General features: G+C 40.5%; 1 protein-coding gene across 4 annotated transcripts in view; it reads right to left on the bottom strand.

The window, feature by feature from the left end:
- The window catches only part of LOC102399131 (zinc finger protein 474), a 67,731-nt gene that overhangs the window by 1,803 nt on the left and 46,309 nt on the right, over nt 1-19,619 (bottom strand). For all 4 annotated transcript variants that reach the window (XM_044947799.1, XM_044947800.1, XM_044947801.1 and 1 more), the window contains one exon: nt 1,329-1,509. In XM_044947799.1, coding sequence (XP_044803734.1) covers nt 1,329-1,509 — 181 coding nt within the window. The remainder of the gene's footprint in view (nt 1-1,328; nt 1,510-19,619) is intronic.

The following is a 19,619-nucleotide window of genomic DNA, read 5'->3' as shown; positions in this document are numbered from 1 at the left end:
ATCATGACAACCTAGATTCCACTCTGTGGGCTATTAGAAAACTCTCTTTGGGTCACATGTCTAACAAGAGTGTTCTGAGATAATTGGTACTAAATGGCTTCCAAGATACCTTCTGGATATGTAAATCTATGATTCTCTTACATAAAGAGAATCAATTAACTGAATGATACTTCTCTTAAAACCAAGAATGGTTTTCCTTTGAGAGGAATCATGGGATCAACTGATAAAATGACAATGGTAGACGATGACCAAGTGTGAGCTGGCATGGCAAATTCTCTGAACTACTTCATTCTCTCCCTGAATGAGTAAGTATAAGGCTCTGAAATGAGGCCACACATGACAGTTTATGAAGTTCAGGTTTCATATGGCCTATGCAGTGCTTTACAAAGTATTCACTGCAAAAATTTAAAAATCTGGACATTTCATATAGAAGTCAAGATTTCCAATTTCTTTTGTATTATTGAAAGATACATCACAGTGAAGTTAAGGCTAAGTTTCTTAAGGATAACACCAGCTGGAATTGGGTAGCAGCTGTATCCTTGGAGAGAGGCAGTGCTCTCAGTTCCCCATGGTTCCCACCTTCCCTTTTTCCACACGTGGACAAATGTGCTCAATTGTGGAATCTGACCAGTGGACCTTGTAAGCATTTCACTTTGGAACCCCTGCTCTTTGAACACTAAGACACATTCATATTTGAAAACATGTTTCTAGATGTCCCCAAAGGTTAAGCTTCACATTTTTACAGTATTGTGTTTGATAACATAAGAATGTAACTTTTGGGAAATACAGCAATTTTCAGTGAGTCCCTCTCCTTGCACAGTTTGCCAGGATACAGCGTCTTTGTGTCTCAGTATCTGAAAACAACCCTTTGGTCAGGCATTTTGGAACTGTTTTTTCTATTGGCCACTGTTTTGTGGCCAAGACAGTAAACGTTGCTGATGTCAGTTGCTTGAGCAAGTAATAAAAGAATACCTCAACTCTTTTAAGTTTAGAGAGAAACTGCTAACTGCTAAGTTACTTCAGTCGTGTCCGACTCTGTGCGACCCCATAGACGGCAGCCCACCAGGCTCCACCGTCCCTGGGAGTCTCCAGGCAAGAACACTGGAGTGGGTTGCCATTTCCTTCTCCAATGCATGAAAGTGAAAAGTGAAAGTGAAGTCACTTAGTCATATCCGACTTTTAGTGACCCCATGGACTGCAGCCTACCAGGCTCCTCCATCCATGGGATTTTCCGGGCAAGAGTACTAGAGTGGGTTGCCATTGCCTTCTCCATTAGAGAGAAAAGTCTTCCCTTATACAATCAAGTCTTTTGTTTTCCAAAAACTTACCAGTAATGGTCCTGACTTCTGGTTTCTTTGGTTCTGGTCTCCTTAGCTCTTTAGGCAACAAGTTGTTTTCATTGTGCCATTTTTTCAGACATTGTGGCTCATGAATGGCAATCGATTTTGTTCCATATTCACGACCACAAATATAGCAAACAATGGTTGGTGGATGTCTTATCATTGTTGGCTGCAAGTAATACAAAATGCCTGTTAGCAGGTTTTGAAATTATACCTTTACATTATACTATATTTAAATTAGCTAGAAAAATCAGTAAATTTTAAAAAATCTAAACATTCTGGTGAGATTAACCTTTTTAGCAGTTGAGATAAAAATATATTGTCTGAGTGAATGAGGTGGGGGTGAGGATGTTGCTTTGGGAGGAGAATAGGAAATGAAGAACTAGCTAGAATTTTACATATTGGTACTTTATAAAAGGTATTTTCTCACTTAATAAATACCGATTGATTGTCTTCTGACTATTCTCCATGCTGGGAGAATACAAAGATAAATCAGGTATGAATCGTCTTCTCAGTACATCAATATGCCTGAGAAATAAAGTAATAAATGTCCTTACAGGCACAGAGAGAGTTTTTAACAGACACTGTTGTAGCCTCTCTCTCGTTCCTTCATGTAAAATGCTTCTGCTGCACCTGTGCCTCTCTGCCTCTTTTGATCTGGCATAGACTTCATCTAGAGACAGGACAACTAATCAATTACAGATAGGAGTTGGTGGATAAAGACCCAGCTTGCCCACTTAGGCTGTTTCCTCCAGAAGTCCCCGTGGGATTGCAGCATAGTTACTCATTAACATACTTCCTTCTTTTCCCTGTTTCTTCTTTCACCACTTGACTGAGGTTCCTAGGATCACCTGCCCTCTCTTAACCTTTGTTTCTGGAAGAACCAAATCTAAGGAAGATTTACGTATATAACTCAATAGGGAGTTTCTGCTTCTGTCTAGGATATAGAACATTACAAGAAACACTTCTGCCACTTCAACAATGAGAACAAATCAGAAATTTTTGAGCCATTAGATACTCAAAGTTGCAAAGTAAACTAATGAACCAAAAAACACTGCCTCAGTTTAAGGATGGATCAGCAGAAACAAAAGAAAACCTCCCACACTCCAACTTGACAGGAATTAGAAACAACAGTCCTCTGCCACAGAAATAAGGGCAGGACAGCTGTATGAACTCTTCTGATGTGCAGCATACAAGTACCATCTATATAAACTTTCCCACCCACTGGGTCTTACACCTAGTAATGGGGTGACAGTCCAACACCGGCGAGAGCCAGGAGCATTGAGAGAAACCCTCACCAATTCAGGAAATGGGGCCTGCCTAACTGTGATGGTAAAGCTAGAGAATTAGGCCACGTACTAATCCCAGATAAAAGCAGTATACTATACATATACATCACAAAATACATATATATGATACATATGTGTGTGTATTTTTGTACATATATATGACAAAATTGCTTTGGACCATGGCCTCTTTAAAGAAAAATAATAAAAGAATATGGAATTTATATTCTCTTTTGTATAAAGTCAGAGTAAACAAGAACACAAATTATAGGGACTAAAATTGGAAATAGATTGTCATAGAATTCTTAGATATTTTTCTTAATTTTTTTAATCATAGAATGTGCTGTGCTAAAGATGCATGTTTTAGTGTCTATAATAACCACTAAAGTACAAAATCATGCTAAGAGGCATAAGTAAAAAAAATCAATGGGACGAGAGAATATATTTTTTAAGGATTGATGGGTTAACCATGACCCAAACAAAGATAAGAAGAGAGGAACAGAGGATCTAAAAATAAAAATAGAAAAAAAAAGAAGGAAAGAAAAAAGGCAGGAAGAACAAACATGATTAAAACTCCAAAATGGTAGATTTTATTCTACATATATATATATATATATATATATATATATATATGCACACACACATATATCTATAATTGGAGTAAATATAAATGGACCAAAGAACACAGGTATAAAAAGCATGAGTTGATAGACTAAATAAAACAAAGCAACAGTCAATTATATGTTGTTTATAAGAAACACATTTTATAAACATAAAGACACAAACAGATTACAAGTAAAAGAAAGGGAAACTTTTTCATATAAACACTAAGCCAATGAAAATAGTATGATTATATTATTAAAGTGTATTAAATTCAGAGTTTGGAAATGTTCTTCTAGTTGTGAAGATCAGGAAAAGCATTTGAAGAATGAGCAAAATTTAGATCATAACGACTGGGAAGGGTCTTCCCTGGTGGTACAGTGTATAGGAGTCTGCCTAGCAATGCAAGGGATATAGGTTTGATCTCTGGCCCAGGAAGATTCCACATGCTGTGGAGCAGCTAGGCTCATGTGCCACAAGTACTGAGTCTGTGCTCTAGAGCCCATGAGCTGTAACTACTGAGCCCTAATGCTGCAACAGTGGAGCCTGTGCCTAAAGCCTATGCTCCACAACAAGAAAAGGGATGGCAACAAGAAGCCTGTTCACTGCAGCAAAGAGTAGCCACAGCTCGCCACAACTAGAGAAAGCCTGGGCAGCAACAAGGACCCAATGCAACCAAAAATAAATAAATAAAAGTTAAAAAAAGAAAAAAGACTGGAAAGGATGGAGAAAACTTTTGGATGCTGAGCAAAGACAGCATGAGCAAAGCCCCATGGACAGAAATCTGGAAGCGATTACAGAGAATAGCGAATAATTCAGTTTGCCTGATGTTCAGTCTAGCACTGAGAACTAGAACCAAACAAGTAGGCTGCAGCCATGCTGTGAACAACTTTGAATGCCATGATAAGATCTGGATTTTGTTTTGTAAGTGATAGGAAGCAGAGAGGCAGGGAAATAGCCTGTAATTTCAATTCAGGAAAGTTTGTGTGTCTGTAAAGTATCTAAAAGAACTAATAGGGCAGCATATCTATGAGAGCTTGAGCATTCATTGCTCTGTGAAGTGAAAGTTGCTCAGTCATGTCTGACTCTTTGTGAGCCCATGGAATAGTCCATGGAATTCTCCAAGCCAGAATACTGTAGTGGGTAGCCTGTTCCCTTCTTCAGGGGATCTTCCCAACCCAGGGACTGAACCCAGGTCTCCCACATTGCAGGTGGATTCTTTACCAACTGAGCCACCAGGGAAGCCCAAGTAAATCATGGGTCCAAGAAAACACCAATGTTTTATTCTAGATGACAGGGAAGATGGTGATGTCAGTTACAGAAAGGGAGAAATTGGAAAAGACAGGTCGGGGAAGGAGAGAAAAGAGATTCTGTCTTGGAACTGTTGAGTTTGACATATTAGTGGAATTTAAACACGAATAAGCCCAGCCAAAATAAGAAACAGAAGCCTATACTTCGGGATTAGTGGGATTCAGAGCTATTTGCACAGAGAAGAGGTTTAAAACCATAAAAATTCCAGAAGAGGAATATAGAGAGTAAGTAGAGAAAAATTCCTGGGAGAATATCTACAATAAGGAGATTGAGCAGGGGAAACTGAAGCCTAAAGAGATAAAGGTTCAAGTTCAAAGTTTTTTTTTGGGGGCGGGGGTTTCATGACTTTATTTTTTTTAATTTTATTTTATTTTTAAACTTTACATAATTATATTAGTTTTGCCAAATATCAAAATGAATCCACCACAGGTATACATGTGTTCCCCATTCTGAACCCTCCTCCCTCCTCCCTCCCCATATCATCCCTCTGGGTCGTCCCAGTGCACCAGCCCCAAGCATCCAGTATCGTGCATCGAACCTGGACTGGCAACTCATTTCATACATGATATTTTACATGTTTCAATGCCATTCTCCCAAATCTTCCCACCCTCTCTCTCTCCCACAGAGTCCATAAGACTGTTCTATACATCAGTGTCTCTTTTGCTGTCTCGTACACAGGGTTATTGTTACCATCTTTCTAAATTCCATATATATGCGTTAGTATACTGTATTGGTGTTTTTCTTTCTGGCTTACTTCACTCTGTATAATAGGCTCCAGTTTCATCCACCTCATTAGAACTGATTCAAATGTATTCTTTTTAATGGCTGAGTAATACTCCATTGTGTATATGTACCACAGCTTTCTTATCCATTCATCTGCTGATGGACATCTAGGTTGCTTCCATGTCCTGGCTATTATAAACAGTGCTGCGATGAACATTGGGGTACACGTGTCTCTTTCCCTTCTGGTTTCCTCAGTGTGTATGCCCAGCAGTGGGATTGCTGGATCATAAGGTGGTTCTATTTCCAGTTTTTAAAGGAATCTCCACATTGTTCTCCATAGTGGCTGTACTAGTTTGCATTCCCACCAACAGTGGAAGAGGGTTCCCTTTTCTCCACACCCTCTCCAGCATTTATTACTTGTAGACTTTTGGATCGCAGCTATTCTGATTGGTGTGAAATGGTACCTCATAGTGGTTTTGATTTGCATTTCTCTGATAATGAGTGATGTTGAGTTCAAAGTTAAAGAAGCAGGGTATGGAGACAAAAGACTCCATTCACAATTCTGGAAATGCTTCTGGTTCCAGAAAGCTGGTATCATCGAGTCTGTCAAATGCTCCAGAAGCAATGGGTGGTTGAGGAAGGCAGTTAAATGTGGTGGCCAGTAGGTTATGAGCCAGTGACTTTTGATAATTTAGTTCCAATGGGGAGATAAAGGATAAAAACTAAACTGTTAGGAGTTAAAGATTAGGTCAAGAAGAAAAGTACACATTCAAAAGGTTTGCAGAAAGGATATTTGAGAAAGAAGTAGAGTTAAAGATCAGCTTTGTTGTTGTTGTTAGGACAGGAGTATTTGGAGAGGAGAGCAAGAAACTGTGGTCCTAAGAGAAAAGAGATAATCAATAGAAAAAGTCTCTGAGGAGGTAGGAGGAGATGGGATCAAAGGTGTGGAGATGGGATCAAGGGTGTAGAAATGGGAAAGGGAAAAAGGAAGAAAAATAAAATAGATGGATTTAGAGAAAGGTTATTGTAGAGAAGGGAGGCACTAGTGGAGCTAATATAAAATGAATGTACTCTTCTAAGTATGAGGCAAAGCAATCTTCAGAGAATGAAGAGATTCCAATCCTGGGAAATGGGATAGTGAAAAATACTATGGGATTAAGCGCTGTGGGAAATGTTATAGTGACTCAGTTAGGGAAGAATACTCACTGAATAATGGAAAAGGGCCAGATAAGTTGAGCTGCAAGAAATTTCAGTGAATTAAATGGCTTTTTTCAATATTTCTCAAGTAGCACTGGGTGGCATGAAAGCAGAACCAAATTAAGTTGGTGGTGTGGTCTCCATGGGGAAATAAAATATGGTAAAGTGTGTGCGTGTTTTAGAATCAGCTTGCTTTTAATAAGATTGTTGGGGTTTACACCTGCAGTGGAAAAAGCACAGGGAGAGATCAACATCAGAAGGAAACACATTTATATTTCTGAATGCTCAGGCAGAAATAACAGATTTGAGATGAGTAAATCTGCAGTGAATACAGACCAAGTGAAATGGAAAGTGGAGTTACTTCCTGGATGATCCGAGTCTTTAAAAAAGCACATTATATGGGGAAATATATTTTTATTCTATCTTTCTGTACTGACCTATGTGAATATACTATGTTAATCAAAATAATAAAATAGTTCTTTATCCTTCTCTCTTATTAGCCATGTAGCAAAGCCTAACACTTGAAAAGTGACTTTAAAAATATTTGAAGAATTCAAGACCTAAGAGAAAGAATAAAGCAGAAAAAACAGCCAAAACTTCTTTACTATTTGTATATATTTACTTGAAAGACAAATGCAGGTTTTTTAAGTTTTAAAATGAGAGTTATTCTTTTGACTTTGAGAATAATGAATTTATTAAACTTACATATGTAAAGTATGAACCTTAACCAAGCATGTAAGCAAAATAAATGGTATGGGTCATAAATGAGACATTCGTGTCACATTGTCATAAGATTTCTTCTAGAAGGAAAAATTAAAAGAAAACAGGCAGACACAGAGGCTAGAAGACATGCATAAAATAACTTACAGGGATGTGGGAGAAAATTAATACCATAACAAGGCTAAGATGTCCTGTATTGTATTTTCCAAAGCCTGCCCCATGCTCTATATTTGCGGTTGAACTGCAGTTGAACTTGCAACATACTCCATATTCTTAAGTTTCGAGAATTTTACTCTTTAAAGCCATGCTCCAGGGAAGTGCAAGCGACCCAGACACACAGCTGAAGAGAAAAATCCATCCCCATGGGTCTGAATGGAGATAAGAGACCCTCTTACTGTTCATTAATTTCACAACTGTCAGTCTGAAATTTCAGAGAAAGCTGAAAAATCAACTTGTGGTTACTGCCGCTGCCCTATTCGCCAAGGTTTTACTCTCCAACCTCCTTATGTTTTCAGATGGAAGTCCACATGTGGGGGATTAAGAAGAGAGGAAGAAAAGACCAAGTTATAGGCGGAAAGAGTAGAAGGCCCCTTCTTGGCTAGTGTGCTACTGTGACTGCCATAGCTGAGCGACGTAAGGGTGTGGGAAGGTGTGCCCAGGGGGCTTGTATACATGGGTACTGCCAGGGCCAGCCAATTCTAGGAAGTGTCATGAAAGGGGAAGTGTGGTAAAGAGGAAGCCAAGCTGTCTAAATTTTCTGCAAAGTAAAGGATTAGATTAACAGTTTTCCTGTCAACATCTCAGATCATATTTTGGGGATAAGGCATTATTTTTTTTAACAGCAGGGTAAAAAGATATTTTAAAAAGTTAATCTCTGAATCGATCTGAATTGATGAATCTGATGTGAACTGTTTTGGGGGGGCAACTACTGATAAATGCCCCTACACAGCAAGTTTATTAGGGCTCATTGCATTTTGTTCTTGTTGTTTAAGTGTCCTGGGAAAGTCCATTTAGGTTGGATGTAGCCAGAAGCAATTGAACACTTCAGGGGAAGTTTTCATATGTGTATATTTCTTTCAACTAACTTTCATATGTTTTTAATCATTTTGCTGGCCACTATTGGAATTATTATTCTATTTTCCATGCAGCATTTTTTTTCTCTTTAGTTAATGTCTTTTCTCTGTCAGGAATGCCTCATGTTCCATCTTTTAAGCCAAGACTATGCAATGCAAAGGGAAGTGGACATTTAACAGCTTTCCTCCTAATCAGTGTAGATGACCTGTTATCCATCCATTTGTTTTTAGTTTGCAATATCACCATTGAGTCAAAAGGGAAAGACTAAGGATGTAGAAAAGAGAGTGGTTTAGTGGATAACCTTGAGAGGTGTTGATAGAAGAGGAATGGACATAGTTTCAGAAAAGCTAGACTAGAATACCTATTTCAAATCATTTCAAATAGCTTTCAATGACCTCCCTAAGTGTTCAGGCAGAAAGAAAACCACAGTGAACCACACAACTGAATAGCTAATAGAGCTTATAAAAGGACATATAATTACTGGTCAGAAGGAAAAAATAGTCCTAACATTAAATACTATTGCATGAACTTTAATGAAAGAGATATTAAAAACTAAAGTGGAAGTTCTTATTGAGGCTTTCCAGGTGGCACAGTGGTGAAGAATCCACCTGCCAATGCAGGAGATGCAAGCGATGCTGATTTGATCCCTGGGTCGGGAAGACCCCTTGGGGTAGGAAATGGCAACCCACTCTAGTATTCTCGCCTGGGAAATTCCATGGACAGAGGAGCCTGGTGGGCTACAGTCCAGGGGGTTGCAAAGAGTTGGACACGACTGAGCACACAGCACACACACAAATTTATTACTAGCAGTTTTACAGAGGATCAGAAACACTCTATACTCGGTCATTTCTTATATTAATCGCACAATAAATACTAAGTAGTAATAAGTGAAATTATAGTTGTGTGGTTATTTATAGGAAAGCTTGGAGAACGTTCTCCAACGATGTAACTTTGGGGAGATATGTTGTGAAATATCAATTAGTAATATATATGGAGCCATTTCTGCTGCTGCTGCTGCTAAGTTGCTTCAGTCATGTCCGACTCTGTGCGACCCCAGGGACAGCAGCCGACCAGGCTCCCCGTCCCTGGGATTCTCCAGGCAAGAACACTGGAGTGGGTTGCCATTTCCTTCTCCAATGCATGGAAGTGAAAAGCGAAAGTGAAGTCTCTCAGTCGTGTCCGACTCTCAGTGACCCCATGGACTGCAGCCTACCAGGCTCCTCCATCCATGGGATTTTCCAGGCATTAGCCCCTTTGAAAATCTAATGGTGGAATGGCCATCTCCCCAGAAATTGTACATGCATGGAGAACCATGGATATGACTTAGAATGACTGGTGGACTCCCTAGAGCCCATCCATTAGCCCCATGAAGGGAACTGTTGGGCCTTTAGTCAGAGCCAAACTTTTCCTTTCTAATAGATGCTCCTTTGTGCAAGGCGTCATTTGGCACCATTTAAATGCCTCAAAGCCTTTGACTGTGTGGATCACAATAAACTGTGGAAAATTCTGAAAGAGATGGGAATACCAGACCACCTGATCTGCCTCTTGAGAAATTTGTATGCAGGTCAGGAAGCAACAGTTAGAACTGGACATGGAACAACAGACTGGTTCCAAATAGGAAAAGGAGTACTTCAAGGCTGTATATTGTCACCCTGTTTATTTAACTTCTATGCAGAGTACATCATGAGAAACACTGGACTGGAAGAAACACAAGCTGGACTCAAGATTGCCGGGAGAAATATCAATAACCTCAGATATGCAGATGATACCACCCTTATGGCAGAAAGTGAAGAGGAACTAAAAAGCCTCTTGATGAAAGTGAAAGTGGAGAGTGAAAAAGTTGGCTTAAAGCTCAACATTCAGAAGACGAAGATCATGGCATCCGGTCCCATCACTTCATGGGAAATAGATGGGGAAACAGTGGAAACAGTATCAGACTTTATTTTTCTGGTTTCCAAAATCACTGCAGATGGTGACTGAAGCCATGAAATTAAAAGACGCTTACTCCTTGGAAGGAAAGTTATGACCAACCTAGATAGCATATTGAAAAGCAGAGACATTACTTTGCCAACAAAGGTCCGTCTAGTCAAGGCTATGGTTTTTCCTGTGGTCATGTATGGATGTGAGAATTGGACTGTGAAGAAGGCTGAGCGCCGAAGAATTGATGCTTTTGAACTGTGGTGTTGGAGAAGACTCTTGAGAGTCCCTTGGATTGCAAGGAGATCCAACCAGTCCATTCTGAAGGAGATCAGCCCTGGGATTTCTTTGGAAGGAATGATGCTAAAGCTGAAACTCCAGTACTTTGGCCACCTGATGTGAAGAGTTGACTCATTGGAAAAGACTCTGTTGCTGGGAGGGATTGGGGGCAGGAGGAGAAGGGGACGACAGAGGATGAGATGGCTGGATGGCATCTCTGACTCGATGGACATAAGTCTGAGTGAACTCCAGGAGTTGGTGATGGACAGGGAGGCCTGGTGTGCTGCGATTCATGGGGTCACAAAGAGTTGGACATGACTGAGCGACTGATCTGATCTGATCTGAAATGCCTCAAAAAGTACTGAGTGGAAGCCTGCAAGAACTTGTGAAATATACCACCTCTGGCTTTAGGAAGATCTTAAGTTCTGCTTTGTGTAAAACAGTCCCTAATGTACCTGTTGTCTTGACTAATATTAATAGTGTTCTCTTTTACTCTCTGAAATGTCCCTGTTTGGTCAATAAACTTACACAGACGCTTTTGAAAAACATCAATTCATAAAATATAAGCAATCAAGAGATGAAACCAAAACAGCAAAAATAAACTTAGAAATATTGAAACTGTGAAACCATATGGAGAAATATGAATTTATAAGTCTGGCAATGAATCCATTTAAACACAGAACTAAGGTAAAATGACTATAGAAACTATGGTTAGAAAAGAGAATAGAAAAGCAACATGTCTTGACAAAAATACCTTACAAAAATTGATGAGGGAGGGAGAGGTGAAAGGATGCTAATGATACTAAATTCTCCGATTTTCATGGCAAACAGTCAATTAAATCAGTGTAACATTAAAATATGGAGTGAAAACTTAAATTCTTTAATAATTTATCTTTGTTTTTTAATGTTGGTGGGTCCTTTAAAAACTAACACTCTTTTAGTGAAGAAATATTTTTCTGAAGTTCAGCAATGAACTTCAGCCAAATGAAGTTTCATTTGGCTCCTATTGTCGAAGTCAAGTAAAATTAAATATATTATCTTCATCAATAATAACTTTGATAAGATGACCTCACTTCAATTAAAATATGCATGTCAATATGTTATTTACATAGAGAGATGTCTGGAATGATATTCACTAAGGTCAACCTAAATTGTGGGTAATTTTTATGCTAATTTTATACTTTTATAACAGCTTGATTTTTTATAATGAACTTGTGTTATTTTTATAAGAATAATAAAACAATAAAAAATATCAACTTCAGAGTCAAAACTTAGGCAGAGATTAGGTAATAAAATCAGTTCTAAAAGGAAAAATCAAGTGGAGTCCAAATTACTTACTGAAACGACTGATGATGATGATATTTAAGGTGTTGTATATAATACAGTTTAGTAATAGAAGCAATTAGTAATTGGCATTAAAATTAACATTAGGAATGAATACAGCTTTGCATAGAATAAAATCAATATACAATACAAAATGAAAATATTGACTATCTTAAATTACATTATCCCAATAATGCTATCTTATTTTGTCAATCGTTTATCGTTGAATGTATTAGTTAAATGCTTGCCTGATGCAACTTAACTGAAATCGTAGAATTCAGTTACAAAGCCTGGAAAAATAATCTGAACACAGGATTTAGCACAAGTCTGTTTCCACCATAACATAAGATAGCTCTTCCTGATAGTTTTATTTTATTCAGACTTGTTTCCCTGGCTTGCTTGCAGTCACCAAAAAATGAATTCTCAAATAACTGGATGAGACTTGTAAGGTATAAAGCATCTTGTGTTGAAAAGTGACAGCTAAAAACTTGGTTTGGGGGATGCATGGACTGAACCATTCCTTGAGGCCTATGTTGCCGACTGTGGCTGGACTGAGAAATCATTGTCTAACATTCAGCCTCCCAAATGCTTCCCCACCCTGTGCCTCTAAAAGGTCACGGGTATAATTATCTACCTGTTACCAGGAAACAAAGGAAGCCTCCCACATTTGCACATTGGAAGGCTGCAGTTAGCTGGATTTATTTGCTGTCATTGAAGTATCTGGCTTGCTGGTTTTGGAGAGGCTATGTTAGGGGGCTAGGCCAAAGCAGCCATATCGAAATGTAAAAGATGTCTTTATTACCAAATATGTATGTAAATAAAAGGCCTGGCTCTTTCCCCCAAGTAACACGCTTCACACATTACTTAGAAACAAACACTACTGCAACTTGAATGGTCCTTTTTTTCCCTTTTAGGTTGTATGATAACATCCCTGTAACAACACAGCCTCATGCCGTGTTCATTTGTGGACACTGATTGCTAATGCTAAGTTGCTTCAGTCGTGTCCGACACTATGCGACCCCATAGACGGCAGCCCACCAGGCTCCCCTGTCCCTGGGATTCTCCAGGCAAGAACACTGGAGTGGGCTGCCATTTCCTTCTCCAGTGCATGAAAGTGAAAAGTGAAAGTGAAGTCGCTCAGTTGTGTCCAACTCCTAGCGACCCCATGGACTGCAGCCTTCCAGGCTCCTCCATCCATGGATTTTCCAGGCAAGAGTACTGGAGTGGGGTGCCATTGCCTTCTCTGGGACACTGATTAACCTGAGTCAAAAAGAGATCAGGGAAACTAGAAGTGTGGGAACGTCCTGAAAAGGAAACAGTCCTTGTGCCCCGAACCACCACTTTGAGTCAAATAGGAAAAAGTGTCTCACCTTAAGACACTTTCAAACCATCTTAGTTGCGATCATTAATCTGTAATGATGCAAATCACGAGATATAATATTTTAAAACAGTGACCATGGGAAAGCATACAGGACAATCCTTGCCCTTCTGTGTCAGGACATGGCCTAGAATCGGCCCTGTCTGTTGGTGGTCATGAGCACAGTATGGTCATTTCTGCAAACATCTGGGTTGAATCACAGACATTTCAACTTCATGAAAGCCAATAAAACAATTGTTCTAAATATTGATACTGAAGTTGCACTGTGAGCAGAAAGAAACCAGGGACCTCTGCTGAAAACACGGATGAGACTCAGTCAGCAGATGAGACTGACTAACTGGAAATGCACTGGGAGGAAAGGGCCACTCAGGAGGTGGTTCCACCTCCTCAGGAGTGCTTCCACCACTCAGGAGGCTGTTCAAGTGTAGCCCAGACGCTGCTGTTCAGGAAGAACTCTCCAATTACAGGCCATGTGCCAGGCACTGTGCTAGGGACAGAAGCAGAACTAGCCCTAACGGTGGGGATAATTGTACTTAAATGCACCACCTTTATTTGGGAAATATTCTGAGGCAGTAAGTCAGGTTGACAGACCCCTAAGTCGGGTGTACAGAGCCCATTCCCCTTGAAATTAGTCAAGAAACAAGGGAAGAAAGGGACTTGCCGTGTGGAGTAAGCCTTCTTGACCTCTCTGCCCACTGATGTGTTTGAACTCACACTGATTAGTTCTGGTGATTGTTCTCCAGATGGGAAACTGTTCTAGAATCCTGGACTTTTTTGTGGTCCTTAAAAATTTTAGAAGCTTTGGCTCCCACATATCTGACCCACAAGAAAGGCCTCACTGTTCTGGAGTCTCCCACAGGTGATCCAGATGGTGTTTGGCAGCTGGCATGAGTTACCCTCAGCCCTGGCATGAAGCCTGTGTGCCTGGTCCCTGTGTTTGACTACTACACAACTCTGTGGGTCATGTCATGGGTCCTTGGTGACCAGGCTGTCCTCTTTACGGCATCTTACCCAGGCTACCCCATAGAACTACCTCCTCTTTGCTTCATATTCTGGATTTCAGACTGCAAACTGATGGACTCAGCACAATTTCAGCCAATGGACATTCATGTTTTATTTGACTGGCATGATGCTCTTAGAAGTTTCAAATGTGAATATCCTTAGGTGGGACTTACTCTCATGGATACTGTACTCTCCACCACTCCCTATGGCCCTACATGCAGCTGCCAAACCCTGAAAGCATATGAGCTTGTGACTGAGCAGCCTATTTTTCCCACTCTCTCTTCAACTTTGTTGTGTTCAGTCACTCAGTCGTGTCCACGTCTTTGCAAACCCATGGACTGCAGCACACCAGGCTTCCCTGTCCTTCACCATCTCTGGAGTCTGCTCAAACTCACGTGCATTGAGTTGGTGATGCCATCCAACCAGCTCAGCCTCTGTCGTCCCCTTCTCCTCCTGCCCTCAATCTTTCCCAGCATCAGAGTCTTTTCCAATGAGTCAGCTCTTTGCATCAGGTGACCAAAATATTGGAACTTCAGCTTCAGCATCAGTCCTTTCAATGAATATTCAGGGTGCCCCACTTATCTCCTCAACAAAAGGTATTTGCCTTGTATTTAATTTCTAAGAAATGAGCTAAACTTAGTTAATTTGCATGAATGTGCCAGTGGCTAGACATGGTTTGCTCCCTATCTAGGGGATCTTTGCATTTTAGCTGGGATTTCCTATGGAATCAGTGCTTTGAGTCAAAGGAATGAACCTCTGGCTCTGGAATTTAAGAAGTAGGGCAGGCACTTTAGAAAACAAGTAGGCAGCAATATATTAGTGATTGTCACACTGAAATGTCCCTGCTCTCTTTGATTATAAGCACTTAGGCAATTTGAACAGAACTTGATTGGAGGCTAGAAACCTATCCATAGGCAAAAGAAGCCCCTCTATGAAGGGAGGAGAGTCCAAGAGCACAAGAGCACCCAGCAATGTGCACAACCCTCAAGTTATGTACTTGCTGGAGCATTTTTTGCTTCCTTCACTTCTGGCTGGAACCCAGGTTGTCTAAAGCAGGGACCACCCTGCCAAGGCCTGAGGGAATCGTTCTGTGACTGTGCAGCTTTTGAATGGGTGTCGTTCCATTCACAGTGTTCCTCTTTCTGCTTGACAAAATGAACATAAAGAATTTGGGCCATAGCTTCTGTTTTAGATTTTCCACACTCCTTATCCCTTCTATTAGGCCAAATAATTGAAATGTTTGTGGTGAGTGCACAAGACATATCATAGCATGCAGTAAGGTCAGATGGGGAAATAAGAGGGAAAGTTTTTCTTCCCTATACTTGAGGAAAAAAGAGCAAAACCTCTTAGAAATTCTTGTGTAAGACATGGAGAACAGAAGTATGGTGACCAAGGGGGGATGAAGGGTTGGGATGGATTGGGAGGTTGAGACTGGCATATATGCACTACTATGTATAAAATAGATAACTGAGGACGGATTGTACAGCACGGGGACCTCTGCCCAATGTTCTGTGGTGAACTAAAGGGGAAGGAAAACCAAGGAAGAGGGGATGTATGTATACATATAGCTGATTCACTTTGCTGTACAGCAGAAATTAACACAATATTGTAAAGCAACTATGCTTGCTTGAGGGCTCAGTCACTCAGTAGTGTCTGACTCTCTGCGGCCTCATGCATGGTAGCCGGTCAAGCTCCTCTGTCCACGGGATTCTCCAGTCAAGAATACTAGACTGTGTTGCCATGCCCTCCTCCCGGGGATTGTCCCATCCCAGGGATAGAATCCGCAACTCTTGTGTCTCCTGCATTGGCAGGTGGATTCTTTACCACTAGTGCCACTGGGAAAGCAACCATACTCCAATATAAAATAGAAAGAAATCCTTGTGTATATTCCAATATCAAAAATGTCCGACCAAGAGGCAGCTAACAATTACGAGGCACTTTCTAAGTGCCAGTCCCTGCAGTAAGCACTTATGATCTATCTTAATACTTCTCACAATAATCCTCTGGATAAAATGCAGTATTCCCATTTTACAAACCAGGAGACTGAGGTACTGAGCTGTTAGTAAATGGTAGAGTTGCTTTTCACCCAGACATTAGGTCTTCAGGCTGCCTGCACTGCCACTGTGAAGGAAATAGGGACGTATTGACATGTGGTTGTTTGTCAGACATGATCCTGGGTTCTTTGCAGATATTCTCATGTTTAACCCTTTGACTGGGTGGATCACAATAAACTGTGGACAGTTCTTAAAGAGATGGGACTACCAGACCACCTGACCTGCCTCTTGAGAAATCTATACGCAGGTCAGGAAGCAACAGTTAGAACTGGACATGGAGCAACAGACTGGTTCCAAATGGGAAAAGGAGTACATCAAGGCTGTATATTGTCACCCTGCTTATTTAACTTCTATGCAGAATACATCATGAGAAACGCTAGGCTGGAAGAAGCACAAGCTGGAATCAAGATTTCTGAGAGAAATATCAATAACCTCAGATATGCAGATGACACCACCCTTATGGCAGAAAGGGAAGAAGAACTTAAAGAGCCTCTTGATGAAAGTGAAAGAGGAGAGTGAAAAAGTTGGCTTAAAGCTCAACATTCAGAAAACTAAGACCATGGCATCTGGTCCCATCACTTCATGGGAAACAGATGGGGAAACAGTGGAAATAGTGGCTGACTTTATTTTTCTTGGCTCCAAAATCACTGCAGATGGTGATTGCAGCCATGAAATTAAAAGATGCTTACTCCTTGGAAGGAAAGTTATGACCAACCTAGACAGCATATTAAAAAGCAGAGACATTACTTTGCCAACAAAGGTACATCTAGTCAAGGCTATGGTTTTTCCATGTATGGATGTGAGAGTTGGACTATAAAGAAAGCTGAGCACAGAAGAATTGATGTGTTGAACTGTGGTGTTGAAGAAGACTCTTGAGAGTCCCTTGGACTGCAAGGAGATCCAACTGGTCCATCCTAAAGGAGATGAGTCCTGAGTGTTCATCGGAAGGACTGATGTTGAAGCTGAAATTCCAATACTTTGGCCACCTGATGCAAAGAGCTGACTCGTTGGAAAAGACCCTGATGCTGGGAAAGATTGAAGGCAGGAGGAGAAGGGGACGACAGAGGATGAGATGGTTGGATGGCATCACTGACTCAATGGACATGGGTTTGGGTGGAGTCTGGGAGTTGGTGATGGACAGGGAGGCCTGGCATGCTGTGGTTTACGGGGTCAAGAAGAGTTGGACATGACCGAGCGACTGAACTGAACTGAATCTCTTGCTGTGAGGAACTGAGGTAGGGAGAAATCATTTGTTCAGAGATATGTGATTTCACTGTGCATTTGTCATCTGATTCCAGATGTTTGATTTCAGCAGCTTCTAGAAACATGAAGGGGAAGGTCATCTGTGGTCAGCTGAATATCATGCTCTGCATTATGGGTTCACAGAGTCAGCCATTGTATGGGATTTGAGAGAAATCCACAAAATTCTAACTTCTGCTCTCTGGACTACCTAAAAAATTCATTCCTTTGGATTAAACTGCTTTCTCCCAGATACTCTTTCAAAATGCAAATAGTCCTATGAGAGTTTTCTATGAAGAATTTTATCATATTTCCCCAACCCCCTTCCAACAATATCAAGGAACGGGGGTTGTGACGGGTAGAAGGGGATGCTGAAAGTGATGAAAGGGAAAGGAGATCCAGGTGACCCAAAGCCGTCCCCAAAGTCAGAACTTTGCCTGTGGCCATTTAAAACAATTTCAAGCAAACTGACTGAGCTTGAAAGTGTATAATCAAGTTTCCATTCCCCCCAGGCATGTCCTACATATGCAGAAAAAGTATCAATAGCATTTTACTATATAGGAGTAACTGTGTAGCTCAGTCTCAAACCTCAACAATTGCAGTTTGATTGTCTCAAAACCACTGGTATTTCACGTTTACTTCTAGTGTTTTCAAACAATTCTACCCAAATGTCACATCTGGAAGGATCGTTGTTTGAAATTAAATTGTTTTTGGAAATCACTGGATGCCACGTAAAGGAATTTTCCAATCCAGCCTGTCTATTGGCCAACTATTAAAGAGTCTGCTACATGTGATCTGGGGATTTGTTTTGCTCCTTTTAACAATATGAAAGACTTGGCCATTCACTTGGAAATGCTGTTAACATTAGAGGATTTTCATGTACCTGATTTTTAAAAACAAACTATTGGTATTTTGAATATATGCTTGGCATTTTAGTTATTTATTTGCTAGTCCTGAGATAACAAAGGCTGAAAAATAGAAGTCAAAGAATGAAATCCAAATGAAAGTGTCTGTTTATGAAAGGAATACAGTTTCTTAGCTAAGGTTTTTCCTTTTCTTTTTTCTTTTCACATTTGAGATAAAAGTTTTTTTATTTTTTCTGATCCCTTGGAAAGCTATTGGTTGGAAAGTGAGGTGTTTTTGGTATGGATTCAACCTCTTCGCAAATTCTGGTAAGAACAACTTGCCCTGAATAAAATGGGTGTGGCCCTGGTGTGTGGTTCCTGTGCTCTTCAGTTTGGCTCCAGGCCTGACCTTCATATTCAGATAGCTTCCGGGTCACGGGTAAAATGAAGCAATGGGGGAAGACAGGAAAAACCTAATAATTGTGGCAGGCACTCAGTTTTTCCAGCTTCTAGAGAGAAAAAAAAAGACAGCAGGGGCAGTATCTGACCTGGAACATGGGAGCAGGGCCTGCTTTGGATACAGCTTTTATACTAGAGGGCCCCCAGCTCTGGGAAAGGCCCAGGAAAGAAGTTTTCCAATGAAAAGAAGAAAGATATCATCTTGGATATAAGACAGAGAGGATTCTATCCTTAAGAAACAATTTTGTTATTTGTTTGTTGTCTTCTCCTTTCTTGTCAGAGTTTTTGGTTCCAATCTTTCCCTTTCCTTTCTCTCTCTTCCCTCAACCTCTGATTTCCTGAAGCTGTAGTTTGGGACAAATGATCTCTCTGTTTTTACCTTCTCTGCTTAAACAAAGGTAGATGTGAAAGCTGCTTAGGGACTTTTAATGACAGGATCATGGCATCAGAGTTGATGCTTGGAGTAGGATTATTGGAAATTTGTTGAGACCCTTCTTCAATTTGCAGGACCTCTTTTTCCTTATAGGGCTTCCCTGGTAGCTTAGTGGTAAAGAATCTGCCTGCCAATGCAAGAGACACAGGTTTGATACCTATGTCGGGAAGATGCCCTGGAGAAGGAGACGGCAACCCATTCCAGTAACTCTTGCCTGGGAAATCCCATGGACAGAAGAGCGTGGCAGGCTATAGTCCATGAGGTCACAAAAGAGTCAGACATGACTTAGTGACTAAACAATAAAGCTTCTCTGCTTATAAGACCCTCAGAGAAGTAAATATGTGAAAAAGGCAATGGAATGAAAGAAGGAGATGAGTTACAGAATAAAAAGGGAAAGTAAAAGAATTAGCCTTATGTCAAATTCTGTCAATGACCTCGC

Source organism: Bubalus bubalis, chromosome 9, assembly GCF_019923935.1.
Source record: "Bubalus bubalis isolate 160015118507 breed Murrah chromosome 9, NDDB_SH_1, whole genome shotgun sequence".
In the NCBI taxonomy this organism is placed as follows: Eukaryota; Metazoa; Chordata; class Mammalia; order Artiodactyla; family Bovidae; genus Bubalus; species Bubalus bubalis.
The sequence above is the reverse complement of the archived record's forward strand: the minus strand, read 5'-3'. Positions and strand labels throughout refer to the sequence as shown.